This window comes from Rhinolophus hipposideros, assembly GCF_964194185.1.
Source record: "Rhinolophus hipposideros genome assembly, chromosome: 15".
NCBI classification, from domain to species: domain Eukaryota; kingdom Metazoa; phylum Chordata; class Mammalia; order Chiroptera; family Rhinolophidae; genus Rhinolophus; species Rhinolophus hipposideros.
This window is the reverse complement of record NC_138061.1, coordinates 35,111,565-35,131,017: the sequence shown is the minus strand read 5'-3', so window position 1 is coordinate 35,131,017 and position 19,453 is coordinate 35,111,565. Positions and strand designations below refer to the sequence as shown.

The 19,453-nt window shown below is 38.3% G+C and overlaps 1 protein-coding gene across 1 annotated transcript; it reads right to left on the bottom strand.

The window, feature by feature from the left end:
• Positions 1-15,984: 15,984 nt before the first annotated feature.
• DKK1 (dickkopf WNT signaling pathway inhibitor 1) lies at positions 15,985-18,999 on the bottom strand. Its single transcript, XM_081074307.1, has 4 exons — positions 18,668-18,999; positions 18,265-18,427; positions 16,948-17,091; positions 15,985-16,818 (listed from the first exon to the last, which is right to left on the bottom strand). The coding sequence occupies exons 1-4, from the start codon at positions 18,908-18,910 to the stop codon at positions 16,565-16,567; spliced, it is 804 nt and encodes a 267-aa protein (XP_080930433.1). The 5' UTR covers positions 18,911-18,999; the 3' UTR covers positions 15,985-16,564.
• Between the last annotated feature and the right edge of the window lie 454 nt (positions 19,000-19,453).

Sequence of the window (19,453 nt, the reverse complement as noted above, 5' to 3'; positions counted from 1 at the left end):
TGTTCTCCTCTTCTCCACCCCAGATTTCCAGTTCCCAGTTCCTTCCTTTTCTTCGCCTTCTGGTGCTCCAGCCTGGAGTCCCAAGAACCAGCGTCTGCTCCTAGTAGATATCCCACCACTGTGATGAGGGCCTTGGGTGAGTCATCAAACATTGGTGGATCTTGTTTTCCTGTCTGAACTTGGGGGTCAATTCAGCTTTTCTAACTGGTTGGCCGGGCTTTGTCTGGAGGGTTGGGAAGTGAGGACGGCTCTTTATTTTAGCTATTATGAAATTATTTCAGTCTGTAAGCAGTTTTTCTAAACTTGTTATGTGCAATAATCAATAGTGGCATTAGACATTGAGTGGACGTAAGCCCTAGCTTTCTACCTTTGTATACAATTGCCTATGAATGAAAGTGTCAACTTGTTTCTTCCTTTTTCCATCTCATCCCAGGGTTTCATATCCTGTAACAGAGATAACTTGTCAGGGATACAGATTTTATCAAGAATTGCTTGAGTCAGTATAAAAAGTTGGGCATCAGGAGAACTTGTGTGGTTTAAGGAGACTTCCTAAGGGTAGTGGGCTTGTCGCCTGAGGTGAGACTCAGTTCAGTTTGGACTACATATTTTAAAATTCTGTTGAAAATGACTTGGGTCTGTCTGATTTTGTAGCTTACTTTTTTTTTTTTTTAACTTTTAAAGCTAAATTTGATTTCTTTGCTATTAGAAGATGACTACAGACTGCAGTTGTTTTGGTTTGGTTTAAGAAACACTGAGTGATAACATTCAGTCTTCTTATCTATGTTCAGATCTCTTATTCACTTAATGCAGTTAGGGTTAATCCAGATTAATCTAGTCGAAAAAGGCAGCCTGTCATCACCCAAGAATCAAATATTTTAATAGAATCAATCAGTGGCCACTATAATTATAAATTCTAAAGCCCCAAATTAAGCTGACAAAAGTCTTCCCTTTCCTCTCCACCTGCTCCTTGCCCATTTTATTTTTTTTTAATTAAGGTATAATGGACATATAACATTATATTAGTTTCAGGTGTATCACATAATGGTTTGATATTTGTATATATTGCAAAATGATCACCACAGTATGGTCTAGTTAACATCCATCACCACGTATAGTTATTTTTCTCATGATGAGAACTTTTAATATCTATTCTCTTAGCAACTTTCAAATATGCAATACAGTATTATTAACTATAGCCACCATGCTGTGCATTACATTCTCATGACTTATTTCCTTTATAGCTGGAAGTTTGTACTTTTTAAACACCTTCTCCCATCTCCCCCCACCCACCTCCTGCCTCTGGCGACCACGACTCTGTCCTTTGTATCCATGAGTTTGTTTCCTTTTAGTTGTTTTATTTTTTTTTCTTTTTGATTCCACATATAAATGAGATCATATAGTACTTGTCTTTCTCTGTCTGACATTTCATTTAGCATACTCCTCTCAAGATACATCCATGTTGCTACAGATGACAAGATTTCATTCTTTTATAGCTGAATAATATTCATATGTATATATGTGTATGTATGTATACCACATCACATTTTCTTTATCCATTCATCCATTGATGGACACAGGTTGCTTCCACATCTTCGCTATTATAAATAAAGCTGATATGAACATGGGGGAGCATATTCTTTTTGAGTTAGTGTTTTTCACTTTTTTTTTTTGATAAATTCAATTTGATAAAGTAGAATTTCTAGATCATACGATATTTCTATTTTCAATTTTTGGAGGAACCTACATACTGTTTTCTATAGTGGCTGCACCAATTTACATTCATACCAACAACGCATAAGTGTTCTCTTTTCTCCACATCCTCACCAACACTTATTTCTTGTCTTTTTGGTGTTAGCCACTCTAACAGGTATGAGGTGGTATTTTATTGTGGTTTTGATTTGCATTTCCCTGATGCTTAGTGATGCTGAGCATCTTTTTCCACAGCAGTCTCTTAATAGCCTCGGTATGGCTGTGGTATCAGTTGTAACATATCCTCTGATTCATTTCTGATTTTGAGGCCTCTCTCTTTTTTTCTTTATCAGTCCAGCTAAAGGTTTGTCAATTTTGTTTTTCTTTAAAAAACAAACAAACAGCTCTTAGTTTTATTGACTTTTTTCTATAGTCTTTTTAGTCTCCATGGTTGAAAACTACACACATTTGAATTGCATTCTATGCTAAGGGGAAGGACATTTTGTGAAATTAGGCCACAGCAATATTAATAACAGTATTAATGCATGTATTCACTCTCAGACCATACATTTCTCTGTTAGAGATCATTTAACTCAAACTTCACCAGAGTTTGCTATACTGGGTGTCTTCAGCTAATAAATCGTATCATGTTAAACTCATTTTAAACCCTACCTTTCAACTAATGCAGAGGTATAATTCATCCTGTTCAATTCAGTTGTTTTGGAGCATAGGGATTAGATGGAGAAAAAAAATCCAGATATTATTCTTACTCCTTTTCAACTTTCCCATTTAGTGGCAAACTTGCTATCAAAGCTTCTGTTGGAATTGGCCTAGTCTCAGGTCTTGACTCACGGGTTATGGGATCCCCAAGTTAAGAAGTGCCCTAAATATCCTCACTTCTAACTGTAGTCCTTTGTAGGCAAGCCCAGGAAAGTCAAGGTCTAAATTCCAGTTTCAGAGTCAACATGGCATTCCACAAATCCACTTGAAGATTAAGGTAAAAACATCAGTACATTTGCTAGTTTGCCTGAAGAAGATAGAAACTGATGGTAGTGTTTCCCAAACTTGTCCCCATTAGAATCACCTTTCAAAATTTCAAAGCCATTGCCATGCCCCAGACCAATCAATCATAATCTCTGGGGACAGGTCACAGGTATTTATAGTGAATCTCAGCAGGTGACCCCAACGTAAGGACAAAATTTGGGAACCACAGACTAATGGCATTCACAGAATTTTATTTAGGGCTATTGTTTGAGTTTCTATCCACGTGTTGAAAATATCATTCCATCTCCCTTTAGGAAAGGGAGATTCCCTAAAAATGAAAATATCTGTTTTATGGTCAACTTATGGAAACAAAGTGAGGCTACAGAGGTCTCTGTGGTTACTTTATCTCAATAAATGAATTATAATTGAAAGTGATTTTTTTTTTTTTGAAGGCCAGGGAAAGTCAAGCCATCCATCAAAGTCCTCTCAAAGCCATCTAATCATTATACAAGACAAATAGCAAAATTCATGAGATTATTTTACAACAGAAGTTCTTAATATATATTTCAATGCTTTGTGATTAATCCCTGTTTTTGATTTAAAATTTTATTATGTAAAATAATTAGCTAAACCCAGAAAAAATGACAAATAATGTAAATCAGGAAGTATTTTTGGTCTAAATTGTATTTAATTATGAGTTAATTATTTATTATTTAATGAGTTAATTTTATTAGTTACTTAATTCCTTGTAATTAGATAATTAAGCACTTTTGAATTCATTTAAATAGCCTTATTATAGAAAAAAAGTGATGTAGTTACTTGGACTTTTGCTATATGTATGTATATACGAATAATATAGAGGCATGTCCATTCAGAGGAAACAGGACAGGAGTTTATTGATTTATTCAGCAAGTTCTTAATGAGCAAATACTATAGGGCAAGCCCAGAACTGAGTGCTGTGGAAAGATGAATAAGATCCTTGTACTGATGAAGTGTACAGTTTAATGGAGAAGATATCCATTTAATAAGTGAACATAAAAATAGTTTATTAGCTTTGGAATAAAAGATGTGAAAAAGGCATTATGAGAGGACATAAAACATCTGATTTGGCATGTAATAAAGGATGGGTAGGGAAAGACTTCACTTTAGAGGATAAGATGAGACTTCATGAAACAAAATTGGTATTAGAAGAAAATGGGGGTGACTCCAGTAAAGTGTTTTAGTTTGTCTCTGTTTCAGTTTCTCTCATCCAATTTTAAATTCAGCAACTAGACTTTTCTCAAAGCAGTATCTTTAAATGGATAAAGTGAACTCTAACACCTAAAAAACTGAAGTTACCATTTTTACCACCATTGACATAAAGTGTGTTTTGGGATCATAAGCATTCAGATCTCAGTCATCACACTGCCACTTCCTAGCTGTGTGACATTAGGAACACCAGTTAAGGACTCTCAACACTCCTTGTCTTGTTTCCTTATTGATATAGTGAACATTTATGTATACTTTCTAGGGTTGTTGAAAGAATAACATGAAATGATATATTTACTCAAGCTCAAACACTGGCATAGGAGTGCTCAACCAATAGTTTCTTTCTTTCCACATACCCCCTATATGACTATTCTGTTGGAGTAAAGCGTTTTGATTAAAGGGCAAGTAGCAGTAGGTTCCAAAATTAGATGTACAATATCAATCAAGGGAAGAGCTCTAAAAGACACAGATTAACAGGCCTAATCCCAAGAGATTTTGATTCAGTAGATCTTGAAAGGAGTCCAGGTATCTGTATTTTTAAGTTTGCCAGGTATTTCAGATGGTAAGCTGAGTTTAGGAACCACATACCTAGGAAAGCTATAAAACGATTATCCCTTTTGAAATATAATCAGGAGCACATGTAGAACTAAAATTCAATATCTTGACTTCTTCTTGAACCTAAACTGGCCTGGAAAATCCCTTCCTGATGGCACAAAACACATCACCATTGTGGTATAATTATAGCATCCTGAATTAACAAGTGGACTGACATAGTTTTCACAGAAGGACACACTGAAAGCTCATCTGCATTGGAATTAATGCACCGTTGTAGCACAACAGCCCCTTGGTTAAGCCTTTACTTGGTGCTAAGCACTATCTGTAAGATCTAAAACTAGGCAAAAATTCAACCCTTACTCCAATTTCTACCTCAATACTGTGAGTTCATCATCAATTTTGTGCTCTGACGAAAACAATCACTTAAACACTGAATTTAGGTATCTTTCTTGTGTTTGTCTCTGTTATTTTTAGCTCTTTAGGATGAATCTATGATATAATTAGATGAGACATTTTTCTTCTTCTGGAAGTTAAAACCACTCAACCCTCATTTGTTAATAAATAGCAAATGGTAACCATAAATGTAGTTGTCACCACATAACGTATAATTTGAAGGATGGACTTAAAGGAAAGGCAACTATAATCAGAATGAAAAACAACATTTGTGAAACACAGTACACTTTGTGTATAGGTGATTTGGTAACTAGCCTTAAATGCACGATGTAGTTTGTAATATAATGTAGTTTGTAATACAATATTACTGTGCAAAAAGAGTCCTCTTGGTTGAGAGAAATAGCATAAAAACCTATCAGTGACTTTCATGGATTAATTACCAGGAAATTTTAAACTCTCTCTGTAATCAAGAAAAAAATATAGTATTTTGAACTTTCCAATTGCTTTCCCCGTTTTATCAATTTAATCTTATACTCTTCTTTTACTCTTTTACTCTTTCTTTTTTTAAGTACACAAGAAAAACCACAGGGCATTTCAAATATGTTTTTAAATATTTCGTAAAAAGAAGTTTCTCAATTAAGAAGCTTGAGATCCTGAATTTTTCCAAATCACTAAATAAACCTTTGGCATATTTTTAATGTAGCTATGTCACGCAGGGGACGCTGCTCGCTGCGCCATTTGTCATGCAGGGCGTGTGGCTGGGTCTCAGCTCCCGCTCCCCACATAAGAATGCAGGATATGGCTAGGCCAAAAAGGAACACTCACTGAGGCTGGGTTCACACGATGTGCAACCTGTTGTCCGCTTTGCTGCCAACCGACTGCCTCTCCTTGACTCTCCTTGACTCTCCTTGACTCTCCTTCACTCTCCTTGGCTCCCCTCCGTAGCCTCGGCAGTTATATCAGTGGCCAATGGCTCAATAACTACAGCTGATGGCCAACCAGCCACAGCTGACGGCCATCTACTATCCAAGCCAGCACCTCTCCACATGAGGCGGAGAGCCTGGAAACTGCTCTCTGGGGCTCTGTCCCCACAAGCTATTAAAGAACTTAGGTGGTATAGAAGCTTTAATGGTTGAATACCCAGCCCTTTAGTTGTGGTTAAGAGCCTGGATTTTGGAGCAGGATATCTGTTTTCAAATTCTGGCTCTTGACACTTAGTAACTACCTGATATCAGGTAAACAAAACACCTTAAACTTTCTTTGCCTCAATTTCCTTATCTATAAAATAGAAACAGTAAATATACCCACATCAAAAAATTATCGTGAGAATGAGTAAATCTACGTGGAACACTTAAAATAGCCTCTGGTACATGAAAGGTGCTCTGAAAAATTATTTTCATGACCGGTTCCTGCCAATTGTATTGCTTAGTTGGGAGGAGGTTTGATTTGCAAAGTTCCCAGTTATGAAAAGGAAAATAAAAATAGTCCTTGAATTCTTACTGTCTGTCAAGCACAATGGTGTGTGCTTTCACATTTTCATTTAAATGCTAACAATGTGAATTCATTTGCCTCACAGTTTCATGCCCTTGTTGTTTATTAAACATGCACTCTTGTTCTGACATGGGCACACAAGAGGGGAGGATTTAGGAAGGAGAGGAAAGGAATGGAGGAAGGTGAAGCTTCAGGTGTGTATTAAAGTAAAACAAAAAAACACTCAATCCTAATGTCATCACAATTAAAGTTTATTTCTTTCTCACCATAAGTGGAGGGTGGGGGGACCGGGGGCATCTGTTCCTGCTACTGTTTGGAAATCCAGACTGAGAGAGACTCTGCCACTTAATCGCAGGGCTGTCATTATCTCTCTGGAAATTCACAAATGGGGGAGAAGCTAGTGCAGAGTCTCCAGTCACACATCCCCTGGGCTAAGCAAGGGAGGCTGAGAAATTTTCTCAGGAAGAAAGAGGAATTGGTTTGGTGAATAGCTAACAGTTTTCAGCCACAAGATCTTAAAAACACAAGTCTGGGAGGGTGCAACTGCAAAAGTTGACGTAATCAGAATTTAAAATATAATAAAGATATTGAGAGTTTTATGGAAAGAGTGAGGGGAAGAGATAAGAAGGGATTGATGAAACCTAAGAAAATAGAAATAGGGTTTCTTAAAGGGAGAGAGATGAGGTAAGCAGCAAGGAGAAAGTTGTTGAATAAAAGAAAAACATTGGCTAGTTTCTGAATTTTGCCACAAAGGGACTCCCGCTTTAGAGAAGTGGAAGATCTGGCTTTTTTGTTTGTTTTAAACATTTTCTGCAATATGCCACATAAGTACCAGGACATAATAGTACTTGGTGCTCCTTGATCGAGAAGATAACCAAGACTGATGATAGAACTGTGAAATGTGCAGAGTACCCTGAATAAAGAATTTCCATCCTCTTTCTTATCTCTAGCTTTCTATTTAAATTAGCTCTAAAATTCAGTCTTTCTGCCTGTGTGATTAGAAGCTAATTTGTCAGGAAAAAAAATGGTGATATTTTTCCCACCAACAAAGATGTCTAAACTAAAGGCCATGTCCTACTATGGTGGTTTATGTATTTGTGTTATTTATGTAGCATGTCAAACACTTCATCACAATATATAATAGTTAACAAAGTAAACACGGAGATGAAAGATCATGGAAAAAATGTATAACTATTATAACAAAATTGTAATTTTTCTTTTGTCTACTCTCTACTTCTTTTAGATACTTTTAAGTAACTGTTTAAGTATGTTTTCTTTTGTTATAATGTTACTGAAATTTGCACAAATGATCCTATTTCTCCTCTATTCATTTACTCTGTTCAACAAATACTTGTAGATTTCCACTCTACCAGATGTGGTTCTCTCAGTCAGTATACTCCTTTAATGGAAAAGAATTTGTCAGTAAGTGAAGGATGTTTTTCTTTTATGTAGTTTTTGGGAAACTCGGGGAGGAGTATCTCTGCACTGGCAGAAACTTCCCAATGAGGAATGTAACGTCCCAAGTTGAGGTACATCAAGATATGTACTTTATGTGTCAAAATATTATGAGGAAAACCCATTTTAGTCCTACTTTTAGATTTACTACAAATAGTAATATCTTGCCTGATTGTTATAGAAAAATAGGACTTAATGAAAAGAAAGAGATTAGATAGTCCCCACAGTCTTTTAGATATGGCTATCTATACTTAGATATTTGATGTTACTGTAAGTTATTCTGATTGTACTGTGTATGTTCTGTAATATGCTTCTTTTAGACATTCTAACATGGAGACTTATGAACACTTCTCCAGATAAATTTGATGATTGAAGAATATTTTCAGTATATATCATTACTTAACAGGTATTTTCTATTGGACACAATTCATTTTTAACTTGTGCACTATAATGTCACTGTAGACAGATTTTTGTATACATCCATGATTCTGTTCTTAAAACAAAATTCTATAAGTTAAATTGCTGCATCAGAGTTTTCATATCTTAAAAATATCTGAAAATTGCCTGTCAGAAAGGTAATACCAATTGCAGTTCCTACTTGTAGTGTATGAGCATGCTCAATTTTCTGCACATATGCCAAGACTAAGTATTAGTATCTGCAGATATGTGAACTGTTTCAATAATAGGACTCTTTCTAAAAGTAAATTTTGCTCATCAGGATAAACTTAGTGTGAAATTTTGTGACATGTAATATGGTCTTAGCATGCTCAGGCATGCTTCATGTCTTCTGCTAATGATCCTTTTTTAATAGAATTTGTTTAATAATCTATAATCTCAGGGGGTCAGTTATCTCTGGCCTTCAATGCAATTTTACATTTACTTATAGTTAGTGTTCGTGTCTTATTATTTTAATTTATAACATTTTTGGCAAAAGAAAAAATCCACCATGATTTGTGAAAGCTGTATATTAATTATATCAGTCAAAAACAAAATTGTCTTAAATGTAATTTATTTAACTCCAACTCCACGAGATATGACAACTCTTGCTGGGAATAAAGTAATATTAAAGTAATATTATCCAACTACATATATATATATATATATATATATGCAAAAAAATCACCATGGCTTGTGAAGACAGCCTAGTAATCTTTTGAAACAAAATATGTCTCAATCATCTTACACTCCATCACCACCTAATGTGGTGAATGTTGCTGGCAATGAAGAGGTTCTCTCTATATATATTTCTTGGATAACAAATTAAATTACAAAAACCAGAATAATCCTACTCCCAGGTAGCTCATACTCTAGCCACAGTGCATTATTGCCTTTTTTTTTTAATCCAGTATGATTTTTTTTTTTTACAGCTTTATAATTTCTCCCCCATTACTTCCTCTGCCTCCACTACCCTTTCCTTTCTTTTCTACCTGTCAACACCTTCTCAGTCTTCAAAACAAATATGTTGTGGACATGCTATGTGGTGACTTTCTACGCACCCCTTCTTATGAAACTACCAAGTTCCTTCCTATTAAAGGTGAACTGGATGTAGTCAGCTGTTTTTATATTTTCAAATCCTGGTAACCAATCTAGCCAACTGGACCAGAGGTGAACCCTTAGTCAAAGGTGAGCCAATCAGAACCTTTGCCCAGAAATTTGAAAGAGTCTCTAAGCAGTTTGCTGAGCAGAGCTGAGCCTGAAGGTCATCTACATTGGGGACAGAATTTATGCTACTGTAGACATATGCAAATTACAGTAGAGCAGAAATCATTAGAAAGCTAATGAAGCTAGTCTGCACAATTGTTTCTATATTGATTTTCATAAGAGGTAGCATTCTGATCCATGTATTCTTTTTACTTTCTCTAGTTTAAATGGTTTCTTTTCCTTGAAATAAAGGACCTTGGGAAGAATTATTTTTTTAATTTTTATTTTACAATTACAGTTGACATACAATATTAGTTTCAGATGTACAACATAGTGATTAGCTATTTATATAACTTATCATCGCTCCAATAAATCTAGTACCCATCTTACACCATATATTATTATAATATTATTGATTATATTCTTTGCTATGCCCTACATACCCATGACTACTTTGTAACAACAGATTTGTACTGCTTAATCCCTTCCCTTTTTCAACTAGCTCCCCAACTCCACTACCATCTGATAACACTCAGAATGTTCTCTGTATCTATGGGTTTGTTTCTGTTTTGTATATTCATTTACTTTGTTCTTTAGAGTCCACATATAAGCAAAATCATATGGCATTTTTACTTTCTCTGTCTGGCTCTACTCAGAACAGCACCCTCTAAGTCCATCCATTTTGTTGTAGATGGCAAGATTTAATTCTTTTTAAAGCTGAGTAATAGTCCATTGTCTGTATGTACCACGTCTCATTTATTTATTCAGCCATTAATGGATACCCAGGTTGCCTCCATATCTTGGCTATTGTAAATAATTATGCAATGAACATAGGGATGCTCATGTCCCTTTGAAGTAGTGTTTTGGGTTTCATTGGACAAATATCTGGGAGTGGGATTACTGGGTCCTTCCTAGTCTCTTGTTATAGCCTTTGTTTTAAAGTCAGTTTTGACTGGAATCAGTATTGCTACCCCAGATTTCTTTTTTTTATTTTTTTTTATTTCCGTTTTCATGAAATATCTTTCTCCATCCTCTTACTTTCAGTCTGTGTGTGTCTCAATCTGAAGTGAGTCTCTGGTAAGCAACATATGTAAGGGTCTTATTTTCTTATCCATTCAGCTACCCTATGTTTTATTAGAGCATTTAATATATTTACATTGAAAGTAATTTTTGATAAATATGTCATTATTGCCCATTTATTATTCATATTTTTGACTTTTTTTTCTTTAATAAGTCCCTTTAACACTTGTAATACTGATTTGGTGGTGATGAAATCCTTTACCTTTTTCTTGTCTGGGAAGCTCTTTATCTCTCTTTCAATTCTAAATGATAGCTTTGCAGGGTAGAGTAATCTGGCTTGCACATCAATGAGAGAGATTGACCCTCAGGATGGCTGGTCATAAAGACTGGCTGTGACGACGGTGGAGCAGCTCTTGTGCAGGGGCTGATCCTGTGGAGCAGGATTTGCTTTAGCAAGGCTCTGGTGCCCATCCAGTCTGTCCTTTGGGTGTGCCATTTGTGGAGGTTGCTGGCTGGTGCTCTGGTGTGGTCTGAAGTTGGCCACTGGGTGTGTTGTTTCTGGGCCTCCTGGGAGGGACTCTGTTACAGGCCAAGATCAGTTGCTGCCTGTGCCTGCCTGCGACCACTTTGTATGAGCTACAGAGGGATCGGCAGATAGTTACCTCTTATGCAGGGCTTAGAGGTGCCTGTGAGAAGCTAAGCGGTGAGCCAAGGCTTGCTGCCACTAGTGCCAATCTTGGGGCTGCTCAGCAAGAGATACAGGTCACGCTGAGGCCAGTTGCTGCTTTTTGAATTTTGTGAACGTTTGAGAGATTTTTGGAAAGTCTGCAGCATGAGCCAAGACAGGTCACTTGTATGGAAAAGCCACAGGAAGTAGATTGGGTGGTCCTACAAGTTGGTGGGATGGGGCAAACGGTGTTAGCTAGGTTGATGGGGACTCAGATATTATGCTCTCATGCATCTGTATGCTGGACAGGGGAGTGTTCAACAAAGAAACAGTAGTTTCTGCCAGCACTTCTGTCTAAGAGAAAGCTGCCCCTCCAGCACTCACCCTGAAATCAGGCAATTCAGTTCTTCCCCATATGTCCCTGCTGCCTTTTGAGCTGCTGTCCCAGCACTGGATCTCAGAGTGAGTGAGTCAATGAGTAAGTACATGTGCAAACCCTTTAAGAGGCGTGCCTGAGACTCCAGCTGCCCTCAGTCTCACTCAGCCACAATCTCTGCTGGTTTTCACAGCTAGAAATTGGGAGGACTGCTCTTCCTGGCACTGGAACCCTGGGTTTTAGAGCATATGTGGAGCTGGGACCCCTTGCCCCTCAGGGGACCTCTACAGCTGAGATACTCTTTGTCGTGCGGGGCGTCCGGCGGGGTCTCTGGTCCCGTTCCCCACATAAAAACGCAGGACAGGGTAAGGCCAAAAGGAACACCCCCATAGCTGTAGATAGGAGAGTCAAACCAATATATTCTCACTGGCAGCTGGGCTGGAGACACAGGAGGCAGGAACTACATAATCTGCAACGCGCCATCCTAACAGCAGTCCGCGCTTGCCAGCCACCATCTTCTTGCTAGCCCCCATTACCTGCTAGCGTAGCCACGGCAGTTATATAATGACTCACTGGTTACAGCTGACGGCCAGCTAGCCAAAGCTGATGGCCATCTAATCACAGTTGATGGCCATTTACTACCTGAGCCAGCACCTTTCTATGTGAGGCCAAGAGCCTGGAAACTGCTTTCTGGGGTTCTGTCCCCACACCCTTCCTGATTTTTAATCACCAAATGTAGATGTGGGGCCAGCCCATTCCCCATCTCACCTTTTCCTACAAGTCTTAAGGTGGCTTCTTCTGTATGTCCTTAGTTATAGGACTTATGATCAGCTAGACTTCAGATGATTCTCAATGATGGTTGTTCTGTAGTTTAGTTGTAATTTTGATGTGATTATAAGAGGAAGCAAACACAGTGTTTACTTATTCTGCCACCTTGACCAGAAGCTGAGCAGAAAATGGTTATATATCACAGCTTACCTGAAGCTTTTTGAGATCACCTACAGGCTGATTGATCTCTTCTCATGTATGTATGTATATATGTATATATGTATGTACATATATATATATATATATACGTATACACACACACATATATACATATATACATATATATATGTACACATATATACATATATATATACGTATACACACACACACACACATATTATATATCTTACTATTAAAATGTTTTATTGCCCAATAGTAAAGTCCTTAAATTGAGTGCTTACTATGTGCTAGACATAATACTAAGTATTATTATAATGTATGTATTACTCTCACACCTACACACTAAAGTTGGTATTTTCTTTTTATTATCAATGAAGGCATATTCTTTGCCCAACATTCTGAAGTTAGAAACCGAGGGAGACTTAATTCCACCACATGTCTGCCTGATTCCAGAGACTGTGTCTCTAACCACTGTACTAAACCAACGTCCAGCACTCATAGTTGTTTATAACCTTGCTAAATGGTGAGTTCCTTGATATTAGAGAGCATATTGTGTACATCATTTTAAATGCCAGCATAGTGTCTACTGAACTTGACAGGCTCAAAAATGTTGATTGAATTAGATTCTCTAGTATTAGAGAATGCTAATTGAGAATGCTAATGAGAGTGTAGTCTCAGATTATTGATATGATTGATTATTTCTAAGCAGTTGCCATTAGGACAAACACGTAAAGGCCCACTTATATACATACATTGTACAAACATCAGATGCCTAAATTATGTATATTCTTTATTTTCTGCATTTTTAGTGTGGAGATAATCTATTTTGGTACTGTACTCAGAATAGTATTTTAGAAGGTATGAAAATTGTAATCCACAACTAAATGGAACACATTTTGTAAGCCAAATGGTAACATTGTCCATTTTGTTTAAGACTGTAGAAGAAAGTTGATAGCATGATAAAGTTAGATAATATATACAGCTTACAAAATGAAGGGAAATTTAATGATCTCACCCTAAATCTCCATAAGTGGCAATGATAGCCAATTTGACTATGTAGTTGGAAATACTGAAACTGATCAAATTTATGACAGTATAATTGTTACTATTTCCATGGTTGAATTGGTACAGTATGATTTACCAGAGGAAAAATCCAAAGTGTTTCGATATGCTTGAAATATGAATAATCATGAAATGAAATATGAGTAATCATATTTAGGCATATGTTCTTTCTTTTCTTTTAAACAGTATATCTTCATCTTCATTCTTAGCAATAGGTTTCAGATTAAACTAAATTTGAAATATTTAATTGTTCTAACAAAACAAGAAAAAGGCATGGGGGAATCACTTGTCTGTGATTTTATTTAATAATTATTTTAAAATCAAAGGAATTAGAGAAAGGTTACCTTTAACTAAATGACAGAGCTTACTGTTTACTGTGAAATTGTTAGAATAAGCTTGTTTTCCTCTTCCTGCTTTGATACAATTTAGCAAGAGTTTGATCATTACTAAATCAGTGATAAGCAGGCATCTTGACATTTTGCCCATGCTACCTCTTATGAGTAGCTACAAAAAACATGCTTTTTAATTTTGGATTTTGCTTGAGAAGTCAGTGATTATCTTACTCTACAACTATGCCAGCAGTAGGACACACACACACACACACACACACACATACACACACACACACACAGAAACACACACAAATTCTATACTCATGGCACAATATTTGCTACAGCAAAAATACTGGAAACAATTTAAATGCCTCTCCATAGTGACTCTATAAATAAATTATGGCATAGCCATTCCAACATACTATACTCTTAAGGCAACCATTAAAAGAAATGAGGCACCTCTCTATGTATTACACAGAATGATCTGCAAGACACATAAAGTAAAAACAGTGAGATGCAAGGCAGTATGTAGAGTATGCTACCGTTTGATCAAATATTTTATGAATGCATTCCCAAGTGAATGTTTTTCATTCAAATAAATTGTTTAACAGTAAAATCATATACACATTTTAAGCAACAACTATCTAAAATGCTGGAGATTCCTTAAACAATCCTCTTTTGAATTTATATTGCATCTGACTTCTATCTTCCAGCTTCCGTTAACCTGTTAATAAAGAATCTACAGTTTTCTTGATATTTTTTCACCTTTATAAATGTGGAAAATTTGTTTTTATCTCTTCCTAACATCTCAGTTGGACAGGAAAAAGAAGTGTCCCTCCTTAGTTGGTTTCTCATTCTCCCACCCCCATCATAGGATGGGAAGCAAAAAGGGCTAGAGCTAGGATTGATGTACCAAGATGTGGAGAGACAGAGAGACTCTGGCCATAGTTAGTTCCTGTAGAAAGGAAAGGATCCCATAACCAAGCCCTTTAAACATTCACTCCTTTCCCCTCTAAAACAGAGGCCCTTCTTTCTTCTTTTTGAAGAAAGGGTTTCCTGTTTCCTCTATTGTTTTATTGGAGATGGCAGGCCTTAGAATTGGCCTTCCTGGCACTTCAGAAAACAAGCACATGTAGAAAAAAGTTTCTCCAGGGCGAGGAAGCTGAAACTTCCAGACAAAAGGAATGTAACAACAGACATCCTGCCAGTTCCCTTTTCAGTGAAGAGCCAACCAACCCTAGTGGCCCTTTGGCTGAGCCCCTTGAAATTGAACCACTTCCAGGAATACTAAAACAGACATTCTAGGACATCTGCGTTATTTAAGGAAACTCGTTGAACAATTGATCAGTCACTGTTCTTTGGAGTGTCTTAAACCTAGCATTTTGTGGTTTTGATGTAGACTTTTAGAGTATTACAGAATAAGTGTAATTTCAGACAGTTGCTTTTCCCTTTCTAGGTGTTAGATTTGCCAGTATCAAAGTTAGCAGGTAAAAATACAAAGCCGATTTGATTTCATTTCTATGGATTTTCCTTTAAACGATATACCCATATCCTTATTCCAACCAACAGAATTCAGGTTAAGCAAAAATTGAAATATTCAACCTAGCAAGAGATGAAAAGAAGAACATAAGAAGGATTTGTGGGTTTTATTTAAAAATTATTTTTAAATCAAAATAATTAGAACTAGTCTTCCTGACTTGAATTTAAGATACTTCAAATGAACTTACTTGGTACAAAATCTGCTTGTATTTGTTAACTGAATTTCCACACATGCATACCTTCTTCCTGGTAACCATCAAGTCCATTGCTCTGCTATGAATTTTATGGGAAATTTCCTTTGTTGCTCAATAGTTATTAACCATTTGGGTAGATATTAATTTATCGGAAACTATTTTTGTAAGTAGTAATGTAAAATTCAATCTCATCATGATTATTTGAGTTTGTTAATGAAGAATATGTTTTTCTATAAAATTACTCTAGAATTGATCAATATTGCCTTACATTTAGGCAATATCTTTATCTGATTATCTTTAAACATGTCACATTTCTCCCTGTAGAACACACACACACACATACTCCTAAGGTCAAAATGCCAAAATTTATCTATACTTGTAACATTTCATGGTATTAAATGTAAAATTTTATTTCAAGGACTACCACAGCCTAGAAATAAATATAATCCAAGCACTGAGATGATAGTACATTTCAGAAAATAAGCTAGTATTTTCATGATAAGTTTTAGCTACCTATTAGTTGTCATTCCAAAAGCTCATTGCATTCTAGATTCTAGAATTAAAAGGGGAGGGTTATACATTTAGGAAGTATAAGCTGAAATGATTTATTACAATTCAATATAGAATATTTATCAGAGTCAAGATAACAATCAATGTGCACAAAAATTTACATAACAAGAGGAACGACAGACAATGCAGCACCTTTAGAAAAAATAATTAAAAATTTTGTTGCATTTACAGATAAGTGCCACACTGAGAATTTACAACACAGTAATTTACTGCAATCAACGACAGGAGAGTTCCATAAAGAAACAAAGCCCTTACACTCCAGATTTTCAGAAGGTATTATTGGAATGCTTAACTATAATCACAGAATTTGTACATCCTTCAGGGTAGAGCTGGCAAAAATCACAAAAGGTTTTCATAGCATATATTATATAAAGGAGTCCACTGTGTTTGGACAGCTGGCTTAGAGTCTTTGACAGGTGTGAAGCCTAGAAGAATTACTGGCTTGATGGTGCTCTTTCTGTATCTGGCAAGACAGACCTTCTTCACAGTAACAACGCTGGAATATCTCCAGCCCATGAGAGCCTTTTCTCCTGTGCTTGGTGCACACTTGACCTTCTTTGAGGACAGGTTTACAGATCTTTGACCAGAAGTGTCTAGCACAACACAAGCCGGTGGCACAATCTGATGATCGGAGACAGACAGAACCTTCTTGTCCTAGGAAAGAAGAGACAATAAGAAAAATACATCGTCACTGCTAACCCTGCATTATTTCATGAAGGTAATCCAAAAAGCACTTCTGATGTGTTAACGAAGAAGAAAGAGTCTTAAGGTCCCTTAACCTACCTTTGGTATGATATGTTGTTGAAGACAGTGTAGTTCTCCTGGGGTACCCATCCAGGGTGCTGTGATCATTACCAAAGCTTTCAATAATTGTTTCTTCGATTTCCCCTCGATGGAAATGATTGTGATCAGAAGGCATACACAGTCCTAAGGAAGCGGGAGATAGTGATTAACTCCTGAGCTATACTATGTTACCACTTACAGCTGTGACAGGGACAGTCTGTTATGCCTCCACCAATGTGAGAGACCTGATTGTCGCGACATGATTTTAAACACAAGCCAAATTTCCTAATGTTAGTGCAAAACCCCCAGGAGAGAAGCATCAATGTGTATACTGTGCAGTGATATACAACACCCCTAATATAGCATTTAAAATACTTTCCTACCAAACAGGTAGTGACAGTGCGTCTTCTGCCCATTTTAGTTGCACCCTTGGTTGGGGTAAGAAAATCAGTCATTTAAAATTTGTTTTTTTAAAAATAACTTCTCTGCCCTTGGTGCTATATGGGTACTGCCACTAAATTAAGCAAATGCAATACCAGCTGCCTGGAAGATTGCAATCTCACCCACCAGTTACTTTACTGTGTAATTTCTATATTACAGAGATCTAGTTAGTTCACCCTGAAGTATTACTGAGTCTTAAGGAGGATTGCCACCCTTAAGTTTATTTCTGGAGTCTTCCCTGGTTGTCTGAGTCTACCTCTTTGAGACATTAAATTTTAGTGGATCTGTGGTTGGGGAAAGGAGTACTTATTTTAAGGTAGCAGGAGGTGCAGGCAGGGGGGAGGATGTAGAGGCCAGAATGGGAGGGTATCAAGATCTCCCTTAAGAGTGGCCAGCACAGATAAATCATTGTCTTCTGGCTGACAACAGTTTCATCCGGGATCATGAGAGAGAGGCTAGACTGGCAGAGCACAGAGAGGCACTGTAAGAAAAATGGACAGGGTAGCTAAACATCAACATGCCTTTCCTTGGTATCTGTATAATCCCACTCTTCCCACCCCCTCTTCTTCCTTCTCAGTTGACATTAAGTCTGTCGCAAAACATTTTTTTTTATTTTAATGGAGGGGTCCAGTCTGAGATAGGTTGCTGTGTTAAATGACGGAGGGACAGAGGGAGAGATAGAGCTCCAAGACTCCTACACTTTTCTCTCCTCCGAGATAAACACTAACAAGATATCTGAGGGGAACCTTGCGTGCTAAATGAATCCCCATTTGCACGTGGCGCCGCAGCTTTCACAGAGCACAGAATGTTTTCTCCTTATCCGCAAGTGAGCAAAGGCGGGGTAGTTCGAGTCCGAAACAGAGCGAAGGAACTCACCGTTTTTGCAGTAATTTCCAGGGCAGCACATAGCATGACGCATGCAGCGTTTGCGGCGCTTCCTGCAGGCGAGACAAATCTGCGCTCCGGTGCCCCCTCCCCGGGTCGGACTCGCGCAGTACTCATCCGTGCTGCACTCTTCGTCTTCCACGCACGGATATGGCTGCGGGAAAGGGGCCGGGAGAAGATGAGACACCCAGGCATCCAAGTACCCACACTCCTGGACCTGGACACTAATCTCAGTCCTTTTCTGCCCACCTGTCCAAACGTTGTCGCCACCTACTGCTCCCAAATGCAGGTTCCAAGTGCGCCCCGAACCACACACTAGTCCGTTCTACACCCTTCTCCCCAGATGAAACCTCTTCGGGTCACAGCGTTCCCAGATCCCCGAGACCCTTCTCACCTGGTAGTTGTCAACTGTCTGGTACTTGTTCCCTCCAACGTACAGAATCCCCGGCGCCGCGCTGACGGGCGAGCCTGGGTGCCCCGCCGCGCCGCCCAGCGGTGGGGGCAGGTTCTTGATGGCGTTGGAGTTGAGAACCAAGTTCAAGGTGGCGCTCACTCCTAGCAGAGAGTGGCCGCACACAGCCACGGCTACCAGGGCGACCAAGACCCGGGCAGCTCCCACTGCCCCGAGAGCCTTCATCTCAGAAGGACTCCAGAGAGAGGAAAGAAAGAGAAAGGAAGGATGTCACTGTGCGAGCCTGATCCCCACGGAGCCGTGCTGGCGCGGCTGCAGAGTGAGGCTCCCGGAGCCTCCAGCACTCGCGCAGTCCTGACGGCAGGACGCATGAAGCTCTGTACCGCCACCGCCACCACGACTGCCTTTATACTGCGGGCTCTGAGCATTCCGGCCCCTCGGGGGGAGACAACAAAGCTAGGATGGGATTTCAAAGCTTTGGGAGGGGCTGGGAGCGGGTGTGTTTGTGTACTTGAATGGGGGCCTTTGACACTCTTCACCCCGCCCCTCCCTGGCGCTTTCGTTCCACCGGTCCAGCGCACCTTCGGGATGACTAATCGGTGAGCTTTAGAGAAGACGACTTTAATAAAGGCGGAAAACAGAAGGAACTTTGGAAACCTGGTTCCCTCGCCTTGCAGCAGGGGTTGGGTTATCAGGATCAGAAATACTTTTCAGAACGGAATTGTGATGTTCTCTGCAAGAGCACTCTTCTCCTCTCTCCCTAACGCC

Excerpts from the sequence above, each read along its gene's own strand:
- DKK1 (XM_081074307.1), bottom strand. The coding sequence starts at position 18,910 with ATGAAGGCTCTCGGGGCAGTGGGAGCTGCCCGGGTCTTGGTCGCCCTG. Across the intron at positions 17,092-18,264 it reads TGGAAATTACTGCAAAAACG|GACTGTGTATGCCTTCTGAT; the intron begins GTGAGTTCCTTC and ends CCGCTTCCTTAG. Across the intron at positions 16,819-16,947 it reads AACAACATATCATACCAAAG|GACAAGAAGGTTCTGTCTGT; the intron begins GTAGGTTAAGGG and ends CTTCTTTCCTAG.